The sequence below is a fragment of the Cherax quadricarinatus genome, chromosome 1, assembly GCF_038502225.1.
Source record: "Cherax quadricarinatus isolate ZL_2023a chromosome 1, ASM3850222v1, whole genome shotgun sequence".
In the NCBI taxonomy this organism is placed as follows: Eukaryota; Metazoa; Arthropoda; class Malacostraca; order Decapoda; family Parastacidae; genus Cherax; species Cherax quadricarinatus.
The window spans coordinates 100,881,825-100,904,498 of NC_091292.1; the positions used below are offsets into that span (position 1 = coordinate 100,881,825).

General features: G+C 47.7%; 1 protein-coding gene across 1 annotated transcript in view; it reads left to right on the forward strand.

The window, feature by feature from the left end:
• The first annotated feature begins 1,915 nt into the window (after positions 1 to 1,915).
• LOC128690631 (golgin subfamily A member 6-like protein 25) overlaps positions 1,916 to 22,674 on the forward strand; it is a 21,808-nt gene continuing 1,049 nt past the window's right edge. The window contains exons 1-4 of the mRNA XM_053779362.2: positions 1,916 to 2,594; positions 15,390 to 15,609; positions 15,988 to 16,157; positions 19,519 to 22,674. The exon at positions 19,519 to 22,674 is cut by the window's right edge and continues 1,049 nt beyond it. Coding sequence (XP_053635337.2) covers positions 2,433 to 2,594; positions 15,390 to 15,609; positions 15,988 to 16,157; positions 19,519 to 22,581 — 3,615 coding nt within the window. The 5' untranslated portion in view covers positions 1,916 to 2,432 and the 3' untranslated portion in view covers positions 22,582 to 22,674. The remainder of the gene's footprint in view (positions 2,595 to 15,389; positions 15,610 to 15,987; positions 16,158 to 19,518) is intronic.

Sequence of the window (22,674 nt, forward strand, 5' to 3'; positions counted from 1 at the left end):
CGAGGGGACACACACGAGAGGACACACGAGGGGACACACACGAAGGTACACACACGAGGGGACACACGAGGGGACACACGAGGGGACACACACGAGGGGACACACACGAGGGGACACACGAGGGGACACACACGAGGGGACACACGAGGGGACACACACGAGGGTACACATACGAGGGGACACACACGAGAGGACACACGAGGGGACACACGAGGGGACACACGAGGGGACACACACTAGGGGACACACGAGGGGACACACACGAAGGTACACACACGAGGGGACACACGAGGGGACACACGAGGGGACACACGAGGGGACACACGAGGGGACACACGAGGGGACACACGAGGGGACACACGAGGGGACACACACGAGGGGACACACGAGGGGACACACACGAGGGGACACACGAGGGGACACACGAGGGGACACACGAGGGGACACACACTAGGGGACACACGAGGGGACACACACGAAGGTACACACACGAGGGGACACACGAGGGGACACACGAGGGGACACACGAGGGGACACACGAGGGGACACACGAGGGGACACACGAGGGGACACACACGAGGGGACACACACGAGGGGACACACGAGGGGACACACACGAAGGTACACACACGAGGGGACACACGAGGGGACACACAAGGGGACACACGAGGGGACACACACGAAGGTACACACACGAGGGGACACACGAGGGGACACACACGAAGGTACACACACGAGGGGACACACGAGGGGACACACCAGGGGACACACACGAGGAGACACACGAGGGGACACACCAGGGGAGACACACGAGGGGACACACGAGGGTACACACCAGGGGACACACCAGGGGACACACACGAGGGGACACACGAGGGGACACACCAGGGGACACACCAGGGGACACACACGAGGGGACACACGAGGGGACACACCAGGGGACACACACGAGGGGACACACCAGGGGACACACCAGGGTACACACCAGGGGACACACACGAGGGGACACACGAGGGGACACACCAGGGGACACACGAGGGGACACACGAGGGGACACACGAGGGGACACACACGAGGGGACACACGAGGGGACACACGAGGGGACACACGAGGGGAGTCACTCTCCCATATCAGCCATAGAAATGGAAAATATTTTAACTTTAATATTAGTATATATGTGGAGTCATAACGATGAGTAAGTCGATGGAAAATACAAAAAAGAGAAAGGAAGTGTCCAAGAGCTGGAGCCTTCCTGCATTTTCTACTTCCTCTTCCGCCTTCCCCTCCCATATCCCATTTCCCCTTCCATCCAGGCTTCCCCTTTCCCTTCTATCCCCATTGATCACTATATATGCGTATTAATTATTATTATTATTATTATTATTATTATTATTATTATTATTATTATTATTATTATTATTATTATTATTATTATTATTATTATTATTATTATAATTATTATTATTATTATTATTATTATTATTATTATTATTATTATTATATTAGTATGGAAGCCCTGGGAATGGGAGGTAATCAAGTTTGATACTAGGAAGAGTAGGTAGATTTAGCTCCCCGGATCAAGAGCACTTCACCAGCATCATGGCAAGTCCCCCCCCCCAGTAGAACTACCTATCACCATCCATAACCACCAATGCCAGCACCTTGCACCTTCTACCACCACAACCATCACTACCACTAGTACCACAATCTACCACCACCACCATCACTACCACTAGTTACCACCACCTACCACCATCACTACTACCACCACCTTCACTACAACCACCACCATCACTACCACCACCACCATCACTACCACCACCACCCTCACTATCACCACAACCATCCACCACCTTCATAATCCATCCCTTCACCCCTTTCACCCTGGCAGGATGAGCCTCCTGGTCCACCTGGTCCATCTGGTCCACTCGTGTGGTCAGGGGAACAAGGCCGTGTTGGGCAAGCTGAAAGTACCACAGTTAGTAGAGCTGAGAGTGTCCAGTTGACCCATTTCTTCATTGTATCAGTTTGTGTTGAGAAGTCACAGCAGCTGGACGTGGGCAAGTTGCAAGGGAAGAATAAACTGTAATAATGATCTTGGTAATCATTTATCTCAGCTAGGAGGCTGAGAAGAGACTGCATTCTTATGGAACGAATCATTTGACGAATTCGAAGCGTTCGTGTCGGGAAGTACGAGAAAGAAAGACAGTCAAGTATAGAAGCAACACAGGTCAAGTCACGGGGAGCAACACAAGTCAAGCAACGGAAAACAACACAGAAGTAAGAATCCATCAGCTGAGAAATGAGTAAACAACTCTTCAATGAAAGTCCAATTAACTAAGGACCTGCCAGGGCCAGCCCTCTGGACTTCGTCTTGAAGACTCTCTTGCGGAGTTCGAGAGACGCGCTGTGGCGTAAGGAGCATCGAAGTGATGTCTGGAGCGAGTGACGGAGAACCCGACAGGCTGGCGAGGTTCCTGGTAGCTGTGGTGGCGGTGTACTTCCTTCAGGCAGGTCCTGCCACCTGTTACCAGTTCAAGACTGGCAACTGTGCTTCCATCTCCCCCGCGGTCAAAGACTTCTCACTCCAGCAGGTAAAAAAAAAAACTCTTAAAACCACTTATTCTCGTGTTTATCTTTATATAATTCAGCTATATTTTTAATTACATATTTTTTATTTGAAGTTATCTTGCATTCTAAAACTTACATCTTTTAGGGCTTCACATAATTATATTATTATTATTGTTCTGTGATGCTTTGAGTGTTAATACTGTGAAATTCTGTAATTTAAAATCGTTTTAATGGGAAACTCTGTGTCCTAAAAACTTGTTTCCATTGCTTTCTTATTTTGTGTGGTCGAGAAGCGACTGACATCACAATTATTATTATTATAATCATAAAGAAGCGCTAAACCACAAGGGCTATACAACTGACATCACAAGACAAAGACATCTTTCTGTAGATATAAATTCTCATCAGTAGAAGCAGTATATTATGCAAATTTCAGCTTTGATGCAACTCTCAGTAAGGTTCAGATTATGAGGACGAGCGGTTACTGCTGTTGTGTGAACGTTGTTTGCCTCTGACCTGACTAGGGTCATTGACCTGACGTGAACTCTTGGAAACTTTTTTGATAACTGTGACACGATGTGACCTTTTGTAGGGTTTTAATTATCCTGTGTGACCTCGACACTAACAACATGACGCCATCAATTTCCTCGTTTCCCTTTTATTTTTAAGTGATGTTCCTCTCGTTCTCTACCTTGTCCCTTCCCTCAGTCATCCTTCCATACACTATGTTTGCTTATCGTCTTCCTACTTCATTGTTTCTCTCAGTTATCCTTTATCCCCCTTTTCCCTCGTTTCGTTATTTTATCCATCCTTCTCTTTGTTATTCTCTCAAATTACTATTCGCCCTTCCGTCTACTTCAGTAATTTTATCATATGTCACTATTTCTTTCATCATTCTCCTACGCATGACCTTTATTTTTATCAGTTTTTCTTCATTGTCACTCTTTCTTTAGTTATATTTTCCGTTCATCTCCATTCGTTAAATTAAACTATTTATTATATGTTAAATCAATCATATTATCATCATTCTGTCACTCTTCCAGTGTCACTCATTCTTCAGTCACTCTTCCAGTGTCACTCATTCTTCAGTCACTCTTCCAGTGTCACTCATTCTTCAGTCACTCTTCCAGTGTCACTCATTCTTCAGTCACTCTTCCCGTGTCACTCATTCTTCAGTCACTCTTCCAGTGTCACTCATTCTTCAGTCACTCTTCCAGTGTCACTCATTCTTCAGTCACTCTTCCCGTGTCACTCATTCTTCAGTCAGTGTCACTCATTCTTCAGTCACTCTTCCAGTGTCACTCATTCTTCAGTCACTCTTCCCGTGTCACTCATTCTTCAGTCACTCTTCCCGTGTCACTCATTCTTCAGTCACTCTTCCCGTGTCACTCATTCTTCAGTCACTCTTCCAGTGTCACTCATTCTTCAGTCACTCTTCCCGTGTCACTCATTCTTCAGTCACTCTTCCAGTGTCACTCATTCTTCAGTCACTCTTCCCGTGTCACTCATTCTTCAGTCACTCTTCCCGTGTCACTCATTCTTCAGTCACTCTTCCCGTGTCACTCATTCTTCAGTCACTCTTCCCGTGTCACTCATTCTTCAGTCACTCTTCCAGTGTCACAGTCACTTCCAGTGTCACTCATTCTTCAGTCACTGTCAGTGTCACCCATTCTTCAGTCACTCTTCCAGTGTCACTCATTCTTCAGTCACTCTTCCAGTGTCACTCATTCTTCAGTCACTCTTCCAGTGTCACTCATTCTTCAGTCACTCTTCCAGTGTCACTCATTCTTCAGTCACTCTTCCCGTGTCACTCATTCTTCAGTCACTCTTCCCGTGTCACTCATTCTTCAGTCACTCTTCCAGTGTCACCCATTCTTCAGTCACTCTTCCAGTGTCACTCATTCTTCAGTCACTCTTCCCGTGTCACTCATTCTTCAGTCACTCTTCAGCACTCATTCTTCAGTCACCCTTCCAGTGTCACTCATTCTTCAGTCACTCTTCCCGTGTCACTCATTCTTCAGTCACTCTTCCCAGTGTCACTCATTCTTCAGTCACTCTTCCAGTGTCACATTCTTCATTCTTCAGTCACTCTTCCCGTGTCACTCATTCTTCAGTCACTCTTCCCGTGTCACTCATTCTTCAGTCACTCTTCCCGTGTCACTCATTCTTCAGTCACTCTTCCCGTGTCACTCATTCTTCAGTCACTCTTCCCGTGTCACTCATTCTTCAGTCACTCTTCCAGTGGCACTCATTCTTCAGTCACCCTTCCAGTGTCACTCATTCTTCAGTCACTCTTCCCGTGTCACTCATTCTTCAGTCACTCTTCCAGTGTCACTCATTCTTCAGTCACTCTTCTCACTCTTCCCGTGTCACTCATTCTTCAGTCACTCTTCCCGTGTCACTCATTCTTCAGTCACTCTTCCAGTGTCACTCATTCTTCAGTCACTCTTCCCGTGTCACTCATTCTTCAGTCACTCTTCCCGTGTCACTCATTCTTCAGTCACTCTTCCCGTGTCACTCATTCTTCAGTCACTCTTCCCGTGTCACTCATTCTTCAGTCACTCTTCCCGTGTCACTCATTCTTCAGTCACTCTTCCAGTGTCACTCATTCTTCAGTCACTCTTCCAGTGTCACTCATTCTTCAGTCACTCTTCCCGTGTCACTCATTCTTCAGTCACTCTTCCCGTGTCACTCATTCTTCAGTCACTCTTCCCGTGTTACTCATTCTTCAGTCACCCTTCCCGTGTCACTCATTCTTCAGTCACTCTTCCAGTGTCACTCATTCTTCACTCTTCCCATGTCACTCATTCTTTAGTCACTCTTCCTGTGTCACTCATTCTTAACTCTTCCCATGTCACTCATTTTTCCGTCACTCTTCCCGTGTCACTCATTCTTCAGTCACTCTTCCCGTGTCACTCATTCTTCAGTCACCCTTCCCGTGTCACTCATTCTTCAGTCACTCTTCCCGTGTCACTCATTCTTCAGTCACTCTTCCAGTGTCACTCATTCTTCAGTCACTCTTCCAGTGTCACTCATTCTTCAGTCACTCTTCCCGTGTCACTCATTCTTCAGTCACTCTTCCCGTGTCACTCGTTCTTCAGTCACTCTTCCCGTGTCACTCGTTCTTCAGTCACTCTCGTCACTCATTCTTCAGTTCTTCAGTCACTCATTCTTCAGTCACTCCCAGTGTCACTCATTCTTCAGTCACTCTTCCAGTGTCTCTCATTCTTCAGTCACTCTTCCAGTGTCACTCATTCTTCAGTCACTCTTCCCGTGTCACTCGTTCTTCAGTCACTCTTCCCGTGTCACTCATTCTTCAGTCACTCTTCCCGTGTCACTCATTCTTCAGTCACTCTTCCCGTGTCACTCATTCTTAACTCTTCCCATGTCACTCATTTTTCCGTCACTCTTCCCGTGTCACTCATTCTTCAGTCACTCTTCCCATGTAACTCATTCTTCAGTCACTCTTCCCGTGTCACTCATTCTTCAGTCACTCTTTCCGTGTCACTCATTCTTAACTCTTCCCATGTCACTCATTTTTCCGTCACTCTTCCCGTGTCACTCATTCTTCACTCTTCCCATGTAACTCATTCTTCAGTCACTCTTCCCGTGTCACTCATTCTTCAGTCACTCTTCCCGTGTCACTCGTTCTTCAGTCACTCTTCCCGTGTCACTCATTCTTCAGTCACTCTTCCCGTGTCACTCATTCTTCAGTCACTCTTCCCGTGTCACTCATTCTTCAGTCACTCTTCCCGTGTCACTCATTCTTCAGTCACTCTTCCCGTGTCACTCATTCTTCAGTCACTCTTCCCGTGTCACTCATTCTTCAGTCATTCTTCCTGTGTCACTCATTCTTCAGTCACTCTTCCCGTGTCACTCATTCTTCACTCTTCGCATGTCACTCATTCTTCAGTCACTTTTCCCGTGTCACTCATTCTTCACTCCTCGCCTCTCACTCATTCTTCAGTCACTTTTCCCGTGTCACTCATTCTTCAGTCACTCTTCCCGTGTCACTCATTCTTCAGTGAATCACTCCACATAAAACTAATTATCCATACTTGCAACTAATTACCCTTCCTCACTTGTCACCCATCTATAGTCATTCGTTCAAACTTATCACCCATTTTCGGTCCTTCTCCCCTATACATTAATCATCGCTTATCTACCCCACAAGTGCCAGAAATCTGCCAGTATTTGCCAGGAGTCACGACTGAGAGAGCGCGGAACCATCCTGCCTTTCATCGTTCAGTTAGTATTCCCCTCACGCGCCTTTGTTTACGTTCGTGTGAAGCAATCCGGATATGTCAATAAGCGGAAGTTGCTGGGCTTATAACGGGAACTCTCGACTCCCAAAGAGCATTATTATTTCGTGTTTAGTTGAATGGGAGGTAAAAACATTGAAAGGTGTGTGTGTGTGTGTATGAGTGTGTGTGTTTCCTTGCCTACTTGTAGTTCCAGGAGTTGAGTCATATACTCGTGACGTCTGTCGACTGTGCTGACACTCATCTCTCACTCGACCCTGTCATCTCTCACTCGACCCTGTCATCTCTCACTCGACCCTGTCATCTCTCACTCGACCCTGTCATCTCTCACTCGACCCTGTCATCTCTCACTCGACCCTGTCATCTCTCACTCGACCCTGTCATCTCTCACTCGACCATGTCATCTCTCACTCGACCCTGTCATCTCTCACTCGACCCTGTCATCTCTCACTCGACCCTGTCATCTCTCACTCGACCCTGTCATCTCTCACTCGACCCTGACCCTCATCTCTCACTCGACCCTGTCATCTCTCACTCGACCCTGTCATCTCTCACTCGACCCTGTCATCTCTCACTCGACCCTGTCATCTCTCACTCGACCCTGTCATCTCTCACTCGACCCTGTCATCTCTCACTCGACCCTGTCATCTCTCACTCGACCCTGTCATCTCTCACTCGACCCTGTCATCTCTCACTCGACCCTGTCGTCTCTCACTGGACCATGTCATCTCTCACTCGACCCTGTCATCTCTCACTCGACCCTGTCATCTCTCACTCGACCCTGTCATCTCTCACTCGACCCTGTCATCTCTCACTCGACCCTGTCATCTCTCACTCGACCCTGTCATCTCTCACTCGATCCTGTCATCTCTCACTCGACCCTGTCATCTCTCACTCGACCCTGTCATCTCTCACTCGACCCTGTCATCTCTCACTCGACCCTGTCATCTCTCACTCTGTCATCTCTCACTCCCTGTCATCTCTCACTCGACCCTGTCATCTCTCACTCGACCCTGTCATCTCTCACTCGACCCTGTCATCTCTCACTCGACCCTGTCATCTCTCACTCGACCCTGTCATCTCTCACTCGACCCTGTCATCTCTCACTCGACCCTGTCATCTCTCACTCGACCCTGTCATCTCTCACTCGACCCTGTCATCTCTCACTCGACCCTGTCATCTCTCACTCGACCCTGTCATCTCTCACTCGACCCTGTCATCTCTCACTCGACCCTGTCATCTCTCACTCGACCCTGTCATCTCTCACTCGACCCTGTCATCTCTCACTCGACCCTGTCATCTCTCACTCGACCCTGTCATCTCTCACTAAACACTGTCATCTCTCACTCGACCCTGTCATCTCTCACTCGACCCTGTCATCTCTCACTCGACCCTGTCATCTCTCACTCGACCCTGTCATCTCTCACTCGACCCTGTCATCTCTCACTCGACCCTGTCATCTCTCACTCGACCCTGTCATCTCTCACTCGACCCTGTCATCTCTCACTCGACCCTGTCATCTCTCACTCGACCCTGTCATCTCTCACTCGACCCTGTCATCTCTCACTCGACCCTGTCATCTCTCACTCGACCATGTCATCTCTCACTCGACCCTGTCGTCTCTCACTGGACCATGTCATCTCTCACTCGACCCTGTCATCTCTCACTCGACCCTGTCATCTCTCACTCGACCCTGTCATCTCTCACTCGACCCTGTCATCTCTCACTCGACCCTGTCATCTCTCACTCGACCCTGTCATCTCTCACTCGACCCTGTCATCTCTCACTCGACCCTGTCATCTCTCACTCGACCCTGTCATCTCTCACTCGACCCTGTCATCTCTCACTCGACCCTGTCATCTCTCACTCGACCCTGTCATCTCTCACTCGACCCTGTCATCTCTCACTCGACCCTGTCATCTCTCACTCGACCTTGTCATCTCTCACCCTGTCATCTCTCACTCGACCCTGTCATCTCTCACTCTGTCATCTCTCACTCGACCCTGTCATCTCTCACTCGACCCTGTCATCTCTCACTCGACCCTGTCATCTCTCACTCGACTCTGTCATCTCTCACTCGACCCTGTCATCTCTCACTCGACCCTGTCATCTCTCACTCGACCCTGTCATCTCTCACTCGACCCTGTCATCTCTCACTCGACCTGTCATCTCTCACTCCCTGTCATCTCTCACTCGACCCTGTCATCTCTCACTCGACCCTGTCATCTCTCACTCGACCCTGTCATCTCTCACTCGACCCTGTCATCTCTCACTCGACCCTGTCATCTCTCACTCGACCCTGTCATGTCTCTCACTCGACCCTGACCATGTCATCTCTCACTCGACCCTGTCATCTCTCACTCGACCTTGTCATCTCTCACTCGACCCTGTCATCTCTCACTCGACCCTGTCATCTCTCACTCGACCCTGTCATCTCTCACTCGACCCTGTCATCTCTCACTCGACCCTGTCATCTCTCACTCGACCCTGTCATCTCTCACTCGACCCTGTCATCTCTCACTCGACCCTGTCATCTCTCACTCGATCTCTCACTCCTGACCACTGTCATCTCTCACTCTGATCTCCCTGTCATCTCTCACTCGACCCTGTCATCTCTCACTCGACCCTGTCATCTCTCACTCGACCATGTCATCTCTCACTCGACCCTGTCGTCTCTCACTCGATGTCATCTCTCACTCAATCCTGTCATCTCTCACTCGACCCTGTCATCTCTCACTCGACCCTGTCATCTCTCACTCGACCCTGTCATCTCTCACTCGACCCTGTCATCTCTCACTCGACCCTGTCATCTCTCACTCGACCCTGTCATCTCTCACTCGACCATGTCATCTCTCACTCGACCCTGTCATCTCTCACTCGACCCTGTCTCTCACTCGACCCTGTCATCTCTCCTCTCCACCCTGTCATCTCTCGACCCTGTCATCTCTCACTCGACCCTGTCATCTCTCACTCGACCCTGTCATCTCTCACTCGAACCTGTCATCTCTCACTCACTCGACCCTGTCATCTCTCACTCGACCCTGTCATCTCTCACTCGACCCTGTCGTCTCTCACTGGACCCTGTCATCTCTCACTCGACCCTGTCATCTCTCACTCGACCCTGTCATCTCTCACTCGACCTTGTCATCTCTCACTCGACCCTGTCATCTCTCACTCGACCCTGTCATCTCTCACTCGACCCTGTCATCTCTCACTCGACCCTGTCATCTCTCACTCGACCCTGTCATCTCTCACTCGACCCTGTCATCTCTCACTCGACCCTGTCATCTCTCACTCGACCCTGTCATCTCTCACTCGACCCTGTCATCTCTCACTCTGACCCTGTCATCTCTCACTCGACCCTGTCATCTCTCACTCTCTCATCTCTCACTCGACCCTGTCATCTCTCACTCGACCCTGTCACCCTGTCATCTCACTCGACCCTGTCATCTCTCACTCTAACATGTCATCTCTCACTCGACCCTGTCATCTCTCACTCGACCCTGTCATCTCTCACTCGACCCTGTCATCTCTCACTCGACCCTGTCATCTCTCACTCGACCCTGTCATCTCTCACTCGACCCTGTCATCTCTCACTCGACCCTGTCATCTCTCACTCGACCCTGTCATCTCTCACTCGACCCTGTCATCTCTCACTCGACCCTGTCATCTCTCACTCGACCCTGTCGTCTCTCACTGGACCATGTCATCTCTCACTCGACCCTGTCATCTCTCACTCGATCCTGTCATCTCTCACTCGACTCTGTCATCTCTCACTCGACCCTGTCATCTCTCACTCGACCCTGTCATCTCTCACTCGACCCTGTCATCTCTCACTCGACCCTGTCATCTCTCACTCGACCCTGTCATCTCTCACTCGACCCTGTCATCTCTCACTCGACCCTGTCATCCCTCACTCGACCCTGTCATCTCTCACTCGACCCTGTCATCTCTCACTCGACCCTGTCATCCCTCACTCGACCCTGTCATCTCTCACTCGACCCTGTCATCTCTCACTCGACCCTGTCATCTCTCACTCGACCCTGTCATCTCTCACCCTGTCATCTCTCACTCGACCCTGTCATCTCTCACTCGACCCTGTCATCTCTCACTCGACCCTGTCATCTCTCACTCGACCCTGTCATCTCTCACTCGACCCTGTCATCTCTCACTCGACCCTGTCATCTCTCACTCGACCCTGTCATCTCTCACTCGACCCTGTCATCTCTCACTCGACCCTGTCATCTCTCACTCGACCCTGTCATCTCTCACTCGACCCTGTCATCTCTCACGCGACCCTGTCTTCTCTCACTCGACCCTGTCATCTCCCACTCGACCCTGTCATCTCTCACTCGACCCTGTCATCTCTCACTAGACCCTGTCATCTCTCACTCGTCATCTCTCACCCTGTCATCTCTCACTCGACCCTGTCATCTCTCACTCGACCCTGTCATCTCCCAATCGATCCTGTCATCTCTCACTCGACCCTGTCATCTCTCACTCGAGCCTGTCATCTCCTACTCGACGCTGTCATCTCTCACTCGACCCTGTCATCTCTCACTCGACCATGTCATCTCTCACTCGACCCTGTCATCTCTCACTCGACCCTGTCATCTCTCACTCGACCCTGTCATCTCTCACTCGACCCTGTCATCTCTCACTCGACCCTGTCATCTCTCACTCGACCCTGTCATCTCTCACTCGACCCTGTCATCTCTCACTCGACCCTGTCATCTCTCACTCGACCCTGTCATCTCTCACTCGACCCTGTCATCTCTCACTCGACCCTGTCATCTCTCACTCGACCCTGTCATCTCTCACTCGACCCTGTCATCTCTCACTCGACCCTGTCATCTCTCACTCGACCCTGTCATCTCTCACTCGACCCTGTCATCTCTCACTCGACCCTGTCATCTCTCACTCGACCCTGTCATCTCTCACTCGACCCTGTCATCTCTCACTCGACCCTGTCATCTCTCACTCGACCCTGTCATCTCTCACTCGACCCTGTCATCTCTCACTCGACCCTGTCATCTCTCACTCGACCCTGTCATCTCTCACTCGACCCTGTCATCTCTCACTCGACCCTGTCATCTCTCACTCAACCCTGTCATCTCTCACTCGACCCTGTCATCTCTCCTCTCCACCCTGTCATCTCTCCACCCTGTCATCTCTCCTCTCCACCCTGTCATCTCTCCACCCTGTCATCTCTCCACTCCACCATGTCATCTCTCACTCGACCCTGTCATCTCTCACTCGACCCTGTCATCTCTCACTCGACCCTGTCATCTCTCACTCGACCCTGTCATCTCTCACTCGACCCTGTCATCTCTCACTCGACCCTGTCATCTCTCACTCGACCCTGTCATCTCTCACTCGACTCTGTCATCTCTCACTCGACCCTGTCATCTCTCACTCGACCCTGTCATCTCTCACTCGATCCTGTCATCTCTCACTCGACCCTGTCATCTCTCACTCGACCCTGACCCTGTCATCTCTCACTCGACCCTGTCATCTCTCACTCGATCCTGTCATCTCTCACTCGACCCTGTCATCTCTCACTCGACCCTGTCATCTCTCACTTGACCCTGTCATCTCTCACTCGACCCTGTCATCTCTCACTCGACCCTGTCATCTCTCACTCGACCCTGTCATCTCTCACTCGACCCTGTCATCTCTCACTCGACCCTGTCATCTCTCACTCGACCCTGTCATCTCTCACTCGACCCTGTCATCTCTCACTCGACCCTGTCATCTCTCACTCGACCCTGTCATCTCTCACTCGACCCTGTCATCTCTCACTCGACCCTGTCATCTCTCACTCGACCCTGTCATCTCTCACTCGACCCTGTCATCTCTCACTCGACCCTGTCATCTCTCACTCGACCCTGTCATCTCTCACTCGACCCTGTCATCTCTCACTCGACCCTGTCATCTCTCACTCGACCCTGTCATCTCTCACTCGACCCTGTCATCTCTCACTCGACCCTGTCATCTCTCACTCGACCCTGTCATCTCTCACTCGACCCTGTCATCTCTCACTCGACCCTGTCATCTCTCACTCGACCCTGTCATCTCTCACTCGACCCTGTCATCTCCCAATCGACCCTGTCATCTCTCACTCGACCCTGTCATCTCTCACTCGACCCTGTCATCTCTCACTCGACCCTGTCATCTCTCACTCGACCCTGTCATCTCTCACTCGACCCTGTCATCTCTCACTCGACCCTGTCATCTCTCACTCGACCCTGACCCTGTCATCTCTCCTCCCTGTCATCTCTCCTTTCAACCCTGTAATCTCTCCTCTGTCATCTCTCACCCTGTCATCTCTCACTCGACCCTGTCATCTCTCACTCGACCCTGTCATCTCTCACTCGACCCTGTCATCTCTCACTCGACCCTGTCATCTCTCACTCGACCCTGTCATCTCTCACTCGACCCTGTCATCTCTCACTCGACCCTGTCATCTCTCACTCGACCCTGTCATCTCTCACTCGACCCTGTCATCTCTCACTCGACCCTGTCATCTCTCACTCGACCCTGTCATCTCTCACTCGACCCTGTCATCTCTCACTCGACCCTGTCATCTCTCACTCGACCCTGTCATCTCTCACTCGACCCTGTCATCTCTCACTCGACCCTGTCATCTCTCACTCGACCCTGTCATCTCTCACTCGACCCTGTCATCTCTCACTCGACCCTGTCATCTCTCACTCGACCCTGTCATCTCTCACTCGACCCTGTCATCTCTCACTCGACCCTGTCATCTCTCACTCGACCCTGTCATCTCTCACTCGACCCTGTCATCTCTCACTCGACCCTGTCATCTCTCACTCGACCCTGTCATCTCTCACTCGACCCTGTCATCTCTCACTCGACCATGTCATCTCCCACTCGACCCTGTCATCTCTCACTCGACCCTGTCATCTCTCAGTTGACCCTGTCATCTCTCACTCGACCCTGTCATCTCTCACTCGACCCTGTCATCTCTCACTCGACCCTGTCATCTCTCACTCGACCCTGTCATCTCTCACTCGACCCTGTCATCTCTCACTCGACCCTGTCATCTCTCACTCGACCCTGTCATCTCTCACTCGACCCTGTCATCTCTCACTCGACCCTGTCATCTCTCACTCGACCCTGTCATCTCTCACTCGACCCTGTCATCTCTCACTCGACCCTGTCATCTCTCACTCGACCCTGTCATCTCTCACTCGACCCTGTCATCTCTCACTCGACCCTGTCATCTCTCACTCGACCCTGTCATCTCTCACTCGACCCTGTCATCTCTCACTCGACCCTGTCATCTCTCACTCGACCCTGTCATCTCTCACTCGACCCTGTCATCTCTCACTCGACCCTGTCATCTCTCACTCGACCCTGTCATCTCTCACTCGACCCTGTCATCTCTCACTCGACCCTGTCATCTGTCACTCGACCCTGTCATCTCTCACTCGACCCTGTCATCTCTCACTCGACCCTGTCATCTCTCACTCGACCCTGTCATCTCTCACTCGACCCTGTCATCTCTCACTCGACCCTGTCATCTCTCACTCGACCCTGTCATCTCTCACTCGACCCTGTCATCTCTCACTCGACGTCGCCCCTTCACTTCCTCTCTTGCTTTCTTTACGGCTCACTGGATCCGGTAGTTTACATGGCTTATCATTTTCTCATTTAACGTCCCTTTTGGTCCTGTTCGTTCTCTTCCCTATTTCCTTTTCAAGTTTACTCTCTTATCTGTTCCCTGCTCTCCCACCCTTCTCTGTTTTATACTTGTCTTCTCTATACTTTCTCTTCCCTTTTCTTCTTTGCTTTCTCATCTTTATCTTACTTTTATTCTCTCTTCTTTATATCTCCTCTCTTATCCCTTCCTCGGAACAAACTTGATTACCTCTAGGGTAATTAGATACAGCGCTTCCTCATTCGGTCCTATTTATTCTCTCCTCTCTTGCTGCCTCTCATTCTCACTCTCTGTCTTCTTGAAAACACAACAAACAAATTTCAGCTTACTTCTTTGCTCACTAATTTCATCTAACATTCACTAACATCAATTAGTACATTGATGCCCCATTTTTTTAAGAAATTGCTTAAGAAACCAATTATCTCTGGATTAATCTTACAGTTTTAAATTTTCAATGCATTTAAATTAACCCATTTATTTCATTAATAAAAAAACATGGGTATTATTTAACGACATATATTGTGATGTGAAGGCAGTTACGATACTGTTGAAAAGAGTTATATATAAGACTTTTTCTCTGCCTTCCCTTCAGTTATTGTATGACATATACACCGAGAAGTGTATAATTCCCAGTGTATAAATGCTGTCAGTTGAGGTTGGACCCTATTTTAGGAATTAAAATATTCTTCTCTGGTGGTGAACAGGCAAGATGTAACTTTATCATGTAGTCCATAGTCTTTAAGCTCCATTAAGCGACCAACCTGTATTTTTTGCTACACTACTTGCCCCTTCTTCCTCACACTTCATTGGGATAATGCTTACCCAGTCTTCACATTTTTCTGTTATAATGTTTTCCCCTGCCTTCCGCACAGTTCTCTGGGACGTGGTACTTGATCCAAGGCAGTAACGTGGCATCTAGATGCTTCTCTTTCACCATCAAGGACTTGGGGAGTGGAGGAAGCTTGTCCGTGGCCGTCGATAAGCAACTCTTCTCCCTCAGAGCTGCGGGTGTTGTACATAACTTGCACTACGAGGCTCAGATCTTCCCCAACCCGGAGAACCCGGGTTCCATGGTCATGAGGCTGCCTTCACGTGAGTGTCTAGGACAAGGGATATAGCCAAAGGGAAAGGGAGACAAAATAACATAGAAGCGTTGCAGTGATCTGTTTATGTGTCTAGTTTTATCTCGAGGAACCGAGGTCTGAGTCGAAGCTTTAATTTTTAAGATAGTCATTTGAACGTGCTTGGAGGTATAGAGCTTTAGATGAGCCTGAACAGAGACCTTTTCATATAACCTATATGTGGCTTATTTGCGTATTGTTCCAGTCACGGTATTGTCCCTTTTTGTTCAAAATGCTTTGACCCAGTTTTCAGGCCTATTGTGTGCGTCAGTAATCTTTTGACTAGTGGATGAATAGGCATGTCGGTTGGTAATCTAACTCAAACAACACCCATGAACTTTGCTTTCAGAAATATACAACGACGTGGCCCTTGAAGTAGTGGGAACAGACTACAGCAGTTGGGCTGTGTTGTGGAGTTGCACACCGACAATGTTTGGTCACCTGGAGGCAGGTCTCATCCTCTCCCGCACCCGCACACTGCCTCTGGAGAACCTCATCCACATCAGAAACACACTACAGGTGAGCCATGCTGGAGGAGAGAGCAGACGACGGGTAGTGGCACTGCTCAACGTTAAGACGGGTAGTGGCACTGCTCAACGTTAAGACGGGTAGTGGCACTGCTCAACGTTAAGACGGGTAGTGGCACTGCTCAACGTTAAGACGGGTAGTGGCACTGCTCAAGGTTAAGACGGGTAGTGGCACTGCTCAAGGTTAAGTCTAGAGGGTAAGAGAGAAAAATGGGAAATACTATAATGACGCAGAAACTCCGGTTTATGTAGATGCAGGCAAGTCACTGACCCACTGATGATTTTCAATCCCAGATTATCAGATCATTGCCTAGTCAGTGGGTCTTACTCACGAATCATCAAATTATTACCTAATCAGTAAGTCTTCATTTCCGAATGATCTAATCATTACTTAATCAATAGGCCTTCGTTCTCGGAATATCATATCATTATCTAATCAGTTAGTCTTTACTTGTATATTATTAAATATATTAAATAATTTTAAATCAGTCAATAAGGACAGCATGCAGACTTTTATTATTATTATTATTATTATTATTATTATTATTATTATTATTATTATTATTATTATTCTTATTATTATTATTATTATTATTATCATTATTATTATTATAACATTTCACGATTGTAATAAATTTTTCACGTAGTCCCGAGTATATAATTTTCTTAATAATTAATAAAAAAGAATTTCCGTAGTACTGGAAAAATCTTTGATCTATTAAATTATATCTCAGTTTTTTCTCTCCTTGGACGTCTTGTCTCCTGCTAACACCTGCAGTGTTGTCTTGGACGTCTTGTGTCCTGCTAACACCTGCAGTGTTGTCTTGGACGTCTTGTGTCCTGCTAACACCTGCAGTGTTGTCTTGGACGTCTTGTGTCCTGCTAACACCTGCAGTGTTGTCTTGGACGTCTTGTGTCCTGCTAACACCTGCAGTGTTGTCTTGGACGTCTTGTGTCCTGCTAACACCTGCAGTGTTGTCTTGGACGTCTTGTGTCCTGCTAACACCTGCAGTGTTGTCTTGGACGTCTTGTGTCCTGCTAACACCTGCAGTGTTGTCTTGGGCGTCTTGTGTCCTGCTAACACCTGCAGTGTTGTCTTGGACGTCTTGTGTCCTGCTAACACCTGCAGTGTTGTCTTGGACGTCTTGTGTCCTGCTAACACCTGCAGTGTTGTCTTGGACGTCTTGTGTCCTGCTAACACTTGCAGTGTTGTCTTGGACGTCTTGTGTCCTGCTAACACCTGCTTGTCTTGTGTCCTGCTAACACCTGCAGTGTTGTCTTGGGCGTCTTGTGTCCTGCTAACACCTGCAGTGTTGTCTTGGACGTCTTGTGTCCTGCTAACACCTGCAGTGTTGTCTTGGACGTCTTGTGTCCTGCTAACACCTGCAGTGTTGTCTTGGACGTCTTGTGTCCTGCTAACACCTGCAGTGTTGTCTTGGACGTCTTGTGTCCTGCTAACACCTGCAGTGTTGTCTTGGACGTCTTGTGTCCTGCTAACACCTGCAGTGTTGTCTTGGACGTCTTGTGTCCTGCTAACACCTGCAGTGTTGTCTTGGACGTCTTGTGTCCTGCTAACACCTGCAGTGTTGTCTTGGACGTCTTGTGTCCTGCTAACACCTGCAGCGTTGTCTTGGACGTCTTGTGTCCTGCTAACACCTGCAGTGTTGTCTTGGACGTCTTGTGTCCTGCTAACACCTGCAGCGTTGTCTTGGACGTCTTGTGTCCTGCTAACACCTGCAGCGTTGTCTTGGACGTCTTGTGTCCTGCTAACACCTGCAGTGTTGTCTTGGACGTCTTGTGTCCTGCTAACACCTGCAGTGCTGTCTTGGACGTCCTGTGTCCTGCTAACACCTGCAGTGTTGTCTTGGACGTCCTGTGTCCTGCTAACACTTGCAGTGTTGTCTTGGACGTCTTGTGTCCTGCTAACACCTGCAGTATTATCTTGGACGTCTTGTGTCCTGCTAACACCTGCAGTGTTGTCTTGGACGTCTTGTGTCCTGCTAACACCTGCAGCGTTGTCTTGGGCGTCTTGTGTCCTGCTAACACCTGCAGCGTTGTCTTGGACGTCTTGTCTCCTGCTAACACCTGCAGTGTTGTCTTGGACGTCTTGTGTCCTGCTAACACCTGCAGTGTTGTCTTGGACGTCCTGTGTCCTGCTAACACCTGCAGTGTTGTCTTGGACGTCCTGTGTCCTGCTAACACCTGCAGTGTTGTCTTGGACGTCTTGTGTCCTGCTAACACCTGCAGCGTTGTCTTGGAATAACATCTGCAGTGTTGTCTTGGACGTCTTGTGTCCTCTAACACCTGCAGTGTTGTCTTGAGCGTCTTGTGTCCTGCTAACACCTGCAGTGTTGTCTTGGACGTCTTGTGTCCTGCTAACACCTGCAGTGTTGTCTTGGACGTCTTGTGTCCTGCTAACACCTGCAGTGTTGTCTTGGACGTCTTGTGTCCTGCTAACACCTGCAGTGTTGTCTTGGACGTCTTGTGTCCTGCTAACTCCTGCAGTGTTGTCTTGGATGTCCTGTGTCCTGCTAACACCTGCAGTGTTGTCTTGGAGTCTTGTGTCCTGCTAACACCTGCAGTGTTGTCCTGGACGTCCTGTGTCCTGCTAACACCTGCAGTGTTGTCTTGGACGTCCTGTGTCCTGCTAACACCTGCAGTGTTGTCTTGGACGTCCTGTGTCCTGGTAACACTTGCAGTGTTGTCTTGGACGTCCTGTGTCCTGGTAACACTTGCAGTGTTGTCTCGGATGTCCTGTGTCCTGCTAGCACCTGCAGCGTTGTCTTGGACGTCCTGTGTCCTGTTAACACTTGCAGTGTTGTCTTGGACGTCCTGTGTCCTGCTAACACCTGCAGCGTTGTCTTGGACGTCCTGTGTCCTGCTAACACCTGCAGTGTTGTCTTGGACGTCTTATCGCTCTTTAATGACGTTCATAAGTTCGAAAGACATACAGGTGAGTACAAATAGGACGCGCGTCTGTCTGGCGCTCAGCAGACTTCTTGCGCTGAATGACCCACATGAGTTTAGCGCTTAACATGAATTAATCAAAGCATAAACTAAAGAATAAGTTCGAAAAAGATTTTCAAAAGACCTGGTGGATATTATTAACTATTTCAGTGTATAGAAAGTGTCAGGTGGTCATTGGATCAGACTCTTCTCAGTCAGGTTACATCAGTACAGCTGCACACCATCGTAGTTCAGTTGTACAGGTGTGGGAAAGCAACTGTCTGAACAGATTTGATCCCACATGACATCTTTGCGTATTTTTTGCATTCGGGAATATGTAAATTATCAGTTTTTATGGAATCCATTCCTATTGGAAAATGTCCTAAAGGATTATTACTACCTTGCAGGGTCTCGGTGTTGAGTTGGGAGAACTGTCAACAGTGCAACAAGGAGACTGTAACCCAGAACTAGGCGGTGGGGTTTTCACCCTGGAACTTGCCCCATCACTCTCTAACAGTCTCGTGGACTGGAACACTCTTATTCCAGTAGAGGACCTTCCAGCCCTTTCTGCTACCGGCTGCTTCATCCAGGACGGAGAATTCTACCTCTACTTCGAAGTGTGTCCCTCTGGAAGAGGCAACGTGATTTTCAAACCTAGTGAGGATGTTGGGGGTTCCAGCTCCTCGACGCTTTCCAGATTACCTGGAGTGACATCTGAAGGCTCTGGAGTGATCCCTGGAAGTGCTGAAGTGATCCCTGGAAGTGCTGGAGTGATCCCTGGAAGTAATGAAGTAATCCCTGGAAGCTCTGGAGGGGTTGCTGGAGGTTCAAAAGTTACATCTGGAGGTTCAGGAGTGTTAAACACCGCAGGGCCTGAAGGAGGCAAAGAGGATGAGTATTATTATTATTACGTTGAGGAAGGAGCAACCAGCCCCCTGGAGAACGTCGACTTCGTGGACAATGCCATCGAAGTAGACGAGACTGAGTCAGGAGGTGACTCAAGTGTGGATAAAAACGAGGATAATGAGGCTAATAATGATTACTATTATGATTTTTATGATGATGGTTCTAAGGATGGTGATTCCGGTGACGAGTATTATTATTATTACTATTATGACGATGAGTTAGATGCAAACGAGGGAAATAAAACGAGCGATGGCAAAGGGAACAGTAATGGTAAAGAGGGGAATAATGACAGCGATAGTCGTAGTAGTAACGATGACAATGAAGATAAAGGGGATGATGATGATAACAAAGGCAACAATGAAGGAGGAGAAGGCGAAACTGAAGAGAACGGTGACAATGGCGAAGGTGAAGAAGACGAATATGATGAATATGAATATTACGAAGATAATGACGACTATGAAGAATCAGAAACACGATCTCTTCGGCCATTTTCATCCATAAAAAAGAGAATTAGAGGCATTTACAAAGACAGAAACAAGCTCATACACGACCCTAAAAATGCCAAATGGAGAGAAGCAGAAAAAACAGAGAATAAAAGACAAAAACAAGAAACAATAAAAAATACAAAGGGAGAGAGGAGGAAGAAGAGGGATATTAATCATAATGGAAAGAAAGATGCAAAAACTACAAATAAATGGGAAGGAACACGTTTAGTAAAGATGGTCGAAAAGATTGTAAAAGTAGAGAATAAAAAAGGAAATAAGACGAATATAAAGAGGAGAAATGATGAGAGTAAAGTTGGAAAGAAGGGTGAAATGGATAAAGATAGGGGAAAGAAACAAGAAAAGAAAAAGGATGGAGAAAGAAATAAAGAAAACAAGAAGGAAGAGATAAAGAGAACAGGTGAAATTAAGGAGACAATAAAAAGAAATGAGGAGAACAATAATATAAATATGACAACTCAGAAGAAGAATGATGAGAAGAAAAGAATGAAGGTAAGAAGAGGAGAAAAACATCCTGAAAATAAAGAGGATGGAGGAAGAAAGACGGTAAACAAGAATGAAGAGAATAAGAAAAGAGATGAAAATAGAAAAGAAACAGTGAAGAGAAACGAAAAGAACAACAAGAGAATCACGACTACCCGGAAGGAAAGCGAAGGCGGAAAAGATAATGGAAGAAAAAAGATAGAAAGCGACAAGGAAGAGAAAAACCAAAGGGTAGATAATAAGAAAATAAGGAAAAGGTTGAATGAGAATAACAAAAGAGACGAGACTAAGAAAACCACAAGGAAAAGGCTGCTGAAGCGCACGAAGAGTACCAGGAAGAAAGAAGGTGTGAAGGAGGGACAGGAGAGAACAAGTGGACGAAGCAGCCAGCGACCAGGAGACTCCAGAGTAGCGAAGTGGATCATGGCGTCAGCTCCACTCCAGAGGTTCCTCATCAGCCACAACATCGAAGTGCGGCGTCTCCCCGTCACGCTGCGCTACGCCGACCTCAATGACTTCTTCAGCGACCCGGAGGAGCGCCGGCACCTCCTCCGCCTCCTGAGGAACGCAAGAAGGAGATGGGATGCTGTGGCCAAGATGAAGACTCTTAGGACGCAGGGGAAGACAAACCTGAAACTCGTCAAGAGGAAGAAGAAAAACCAAGGGAATGGGAAGATGAGGGGAAGAAAATCGTGGAGGACGAAGAGGAGGTGGAGAGAGAGGAGAAATTATAAGCTAAAGAAGTTAAAGATAAAAAGAAAGAGAGGGAAACCGAAAGGAAAGAAAGCCAAAAAGAGTAAGAAGCCAGTGAAGAAGAATAGGAAGAAAGTAAAGAATAAGATAAAAGTAAAAATGAATGGGAAGAAAGCAATGAAGATAAGAAGGAAATTAAAAAATAGAAAGAAGGTAAATAGCAAAAAAGGAAAAGAAATAAAGACGAAAAGAAGAAACAGGATAAAGAACAAAAAAAGCAAAAATATAAAGAATATAAAAGCGAAAGGAAGGAAAGACGTAAGAGATAACGAGAAAAGGAATAACAATAAAGGCAATAAAAAGAGGAGAAATGGGAGTAAAGTTATATACAACGCACACAAGAAAAGATACAGAAGAAACAAGAAAGATAAAAGGAATAAATTGGGAAATAAAATAAGAAAAAGTAAAGGGAATAATAAAGAAAAGACGCATAATGTAATCAGGAAAGAAAAGGAAAATAAGATAGCTAAAAGACAAGAACAAGGAGAAAGAAAGACACTGATAAAGAACGAAAGAGGAAAAATTATAAGAAGAAGGGAGACAAAAAGAGCAGAAAACAGCGCTGAAAAAATATTTAAGAAAGGAAAGGAAGTGAAAAAGAAAAAGAAGAGAAAAAAGGAAAGGAGGGAAAAGAAGAAAGAGCAAAGAAAACTAAAGAAAGAAAACAAGAAAGAACAGAAAGATAAAAGAAGAGATATAAAGAAAATGGAAAGAGATAGAAAGAAAAGGAAAAGAAGAGACAAGACAAGGGAAAGAAGAGACGAGAAAAGGGAAAGAAGAGACAAGAAAAGGAAAAGAAGAGACAAGAAAGAGGAGACAACATAAAAAGAAACAGATGTTTAAAATAAACTAGAAATAAGAATTAAGCCTCTAAATCAAACTCTTGGAGATTTCTTTCCTTTATAGGAAAGAATTGTC